Genomic DNA, 3217 nt, shown 5'->3' with positions numbered 1-3217 from the left:
CCCGGTCAAGCCACTGGTGTGTGGTCCTGTCTTTGGTTTGTAGCCTGTTTCCATATACTCATCTTGCTTCTCTGGCAGGATGATTCTTCCAGTGTTCACAGCTTCTGGTTTTTTGTTGTTTTTTTTTTTTTTAATTATTGGGCTCCTGTGTAAACCACCACATAGGCATCTTAACCAGAAATCTCTTTCATATTTGTAATCAAAGTACAATACTAACAAATATTACAATTTGCAGTCTCACTATGGGAATAGGATATTAATTAATGAATTTGCTGATTTTTTTTTTCATTACGGATGCATTTGCTCCTATTTCTCTTTGACCTAAAAAGACTGGCAACATAATAGTCTATGTCTCTCAGGTTAATTTACAGGGCCCTTTTCCACCAAAGACTGAATTCTGTTCAATATATTCCTCTTATAACAGGAATTTGAAATGATCCACTAACTAGAGATCCTCAATGTTAAACCTCAATCAAGCAAAAAAAAAAATCTGATAAGGACTTGGTTCACTTGGCAATTAACCGAACAATTGAATTAGAAAACCCTCCTTCTGGGTGCTGGCGCTGGTACGGCGGCTGGCACTGCTGCCCGTGGCTGCAGCGGCGGAAGAGCCTGAGGCCTGAGCCTAGGCCAGGGGGCCCCGCGGGGTGGCATCGCCAAGCACTGGCGGACCAGGGGGTATATCTTGTGCTCCCCGTAGGCCGTCAGGGCCAGCACCACGGGGGTGGCCGCCCGGGAGGGCAGCGCCGGTGGAGAGCACCTACATGGCGCTGGCCTGGAAGGGTGGCCAGGCAAGCTTCTAGCAGAGGCCGCTGGGAAGGTTGCCCGGGCAACTAGGGTCCTGCGGGTAGCCACCTTAGGCCATTTCCTAGGGAACAGGGGAGCGACAGAGCGTCCACTGAGGTGGTTGCCCTAGCAACCAAACAGGTCAAAACCAGCTAGTGACTAAGGATGAGCCTCCAGTGGACAGCGGTTGCTGCTTTCCTCTATGCGGAGATCTTTGTTGTGCTGCTACTCTGCATTCCTTTCATTTCTTCCAAAAGATGGCAGAAGATCTTTAAGTCCCGCCTGGTGCAATTGGTGGTGAGCTATGGAAACACTTTCTTTGTGGTTCTCATTGTGATCCTGGTGCTGCTTCTCATTGATGCTGTGCGGGAGATCAGAAAGTACGACAACGCCATGACAGAGAAGGTGAACTTGCGGAATAGCCCTGGGGCCGTGGAACATTTCCGCATGAAGTTATTTCGAGCCCAGAGGAACCTGCACATGGCTGACTTCTCTCTGCTTCTGTCTTTCCTGCTCAGACGACTGGTGACCCTTATCTCCCAGCAGGCCATACTGTTGGCCTCCAATGAAGCCTTCAAAAAACAGGCTGAGGGTGCCAACGAAGCCGCCAAGAAATACATAGAAGAAAATGACAAGCTGAAGAAAGAAGCTGGCACTGACGGTGGTAAATTGGACCTGAACGATGATGTGCTAGTGGAGAACAAAAACCTGAAGGGTGAGCTTGAGAAACTCAGGGAGGAGCTGGTCACCAGCAAGCAAAACCTGGAGAAAGCAGGAAATGGGACTCTGTCCAGGCGCAAGCAGTCCAAAGGGCTGACCAAAGAGTATGGCCGTCTGCTGGAGGAGCACACTCGCCTCCAGGATGCAGTGGACAGGCAGACAGACAAGAAAGGGGAGTGAGGGGTTGTCTCTCTTCCTCTTTCCATCCTCTTCCTCCTTCCATCAGTCCCCTTCCATTCCTCCCCAACACAAGCAGCTGCTTCTCTCTGTATCACATTGGAAAGGGAGGAGCTCAAGAAATGCTCCCTGCCCTATCCAACCTCACTTCCTTGGTATTGGGGCCCATGCCTTCCCCAGGCTCCATATACCCCACTGCTGACTCAACTTCTTTGGGCTTTCACTTTTGTTCAGCTTGTAAATAAACTTTGACCAACTTAGACAAATGAACCACCCTCCCCCCACCCATGCTTGCCCTACCCTGAATCTAGAGGGCAACCCCAGCAATTAGGTATTGGGGGCAGGAAAAGAGTGCCTAGATATGACAGTTGCAAGGTTGGGCCCCTTCTCATTTAGTCTCCCCTTGCTTTTCCCCTGCCCCCATCTACCTTCATCTCTTCCTATTCCCAAAAACAAAGGGGTTTGCTGTCCGAGGAGGGGACACCTGAAATTTGATTTATGGTTCGGGGTGGTGGCTGTTTGACTATGAAGAGCCCTCTGCTTTTTTTCATGGGATGAGTAATCTTCTGTTCTCTCCAGTGTGGGTACTTCTGGGCTTGGTTTGGGAATAGTTCCCAGCTTCTCTTGGAGAAATAAAGTTTGTTAATCAAAGGGGGGGGGTGAAAAAAAAAGAAAACCCTTCTTTCTCCAAGCATCCAATTAATGTAAGCTAACAATTGTAAATACTAACATCCATGCTATATAGAATTAAAATGATTCATTGACTTCACTGTATTTGTGCTGATTTTTAAAAAAAATCTTTCATGCATACCCTTTGCCTGAAAGTTTTCATACAGGTAGATGCTGAAACAATTCTAATGACTGGTAGATCTAACAGTAGCAGCATGAAGTATAGAATTGGCACCTTGTCCTGCTTAAATAATGAAGAGATGATAGAGGGGGTAGGACTTGAGTTAGGTATGACTGATTGAATTTCAGAGTTTATCAGGCTGTCCAGAAATAGAAGTTTTATTCCAAGGTTGATGAGGCCCTAACCTTTGACACAAAATTTTCATTGACCTCTAGAGCATGCCATTTTAGTCATTTATACAAATAATTAATTGGAGTGATAATTGCTGTCACATTTCTCAATATTATTCATTTTGGTAAGTACATCAATAAAATGGAGTTTTCCACAAGCTGCAACTTTTTAAAAGTTAAACTGTCAGAAATAGTTATAAGACTATCATTTGTAATTTCAATCATTCAATTTAAATTCAATTGTCTATATCTTTTTTTTACTGTCCTAATTTTGAGGGAAATAATAACAATGTATACTTAGCTGGCTTGAAAAGAAAACTCATTGGAGCAGCTGCACAAGCACAGGCAGTTTATATATGGAAAATATAGAAAAACAAAGTAAAAAGCACAGGTACTGAAAATATGATCCATTATATTTACCAGAGGGATTCTCCAGTACAACATTAATGATGAAAAGGGAAGACTACATTTGTTCTATATTAATTATTTAGCTTCAGATAGCCCAAAATTCAGT

The 3217-nt window shown here is 44.7% G+C and overlaps 1 protein-coding gene across 1 annotated transcript; it reads left to right on the top strand.

Moving 5' to 3' along the window:
- The first annotated feature begins 951 nt into the window (after nucleotides 1–951).
- Nucleotides 952–1686, top strand: LOC118834513 (B-cell receptor-associated protein 31-like). Its single transcript, XM_036741957.1, has one exon. It carries the CDS (start codon nucleotides 952–954, stop codon nucleotides 1684–1686), a length of 735 nt encoding a protein of 244 aa, XP_036597852.1.
- Nucleotides 1687–3217: the final 1531 nt, after the last annotated feature.

Source organism: Trichosurus vulpecula, chromosome 1 (genome assembly GCF_011100635.1).
Source record: "Trichosurus vulpecula isolate mTriVul1 chromosome 1, mTriVul1.pri, whole genome shotgun sequence".
Lineage (NCBI taxonomy): Eukaryota > Metazoa > Chordata > Mammalia > Diprotodontia > Phalangeridae > Trichosurus > Trichosurus vulpecula.
Note: the sequence above shows the minus strand (reverse complement) of the source record. Positions and strands in the feature narration are given on the sequence as shown.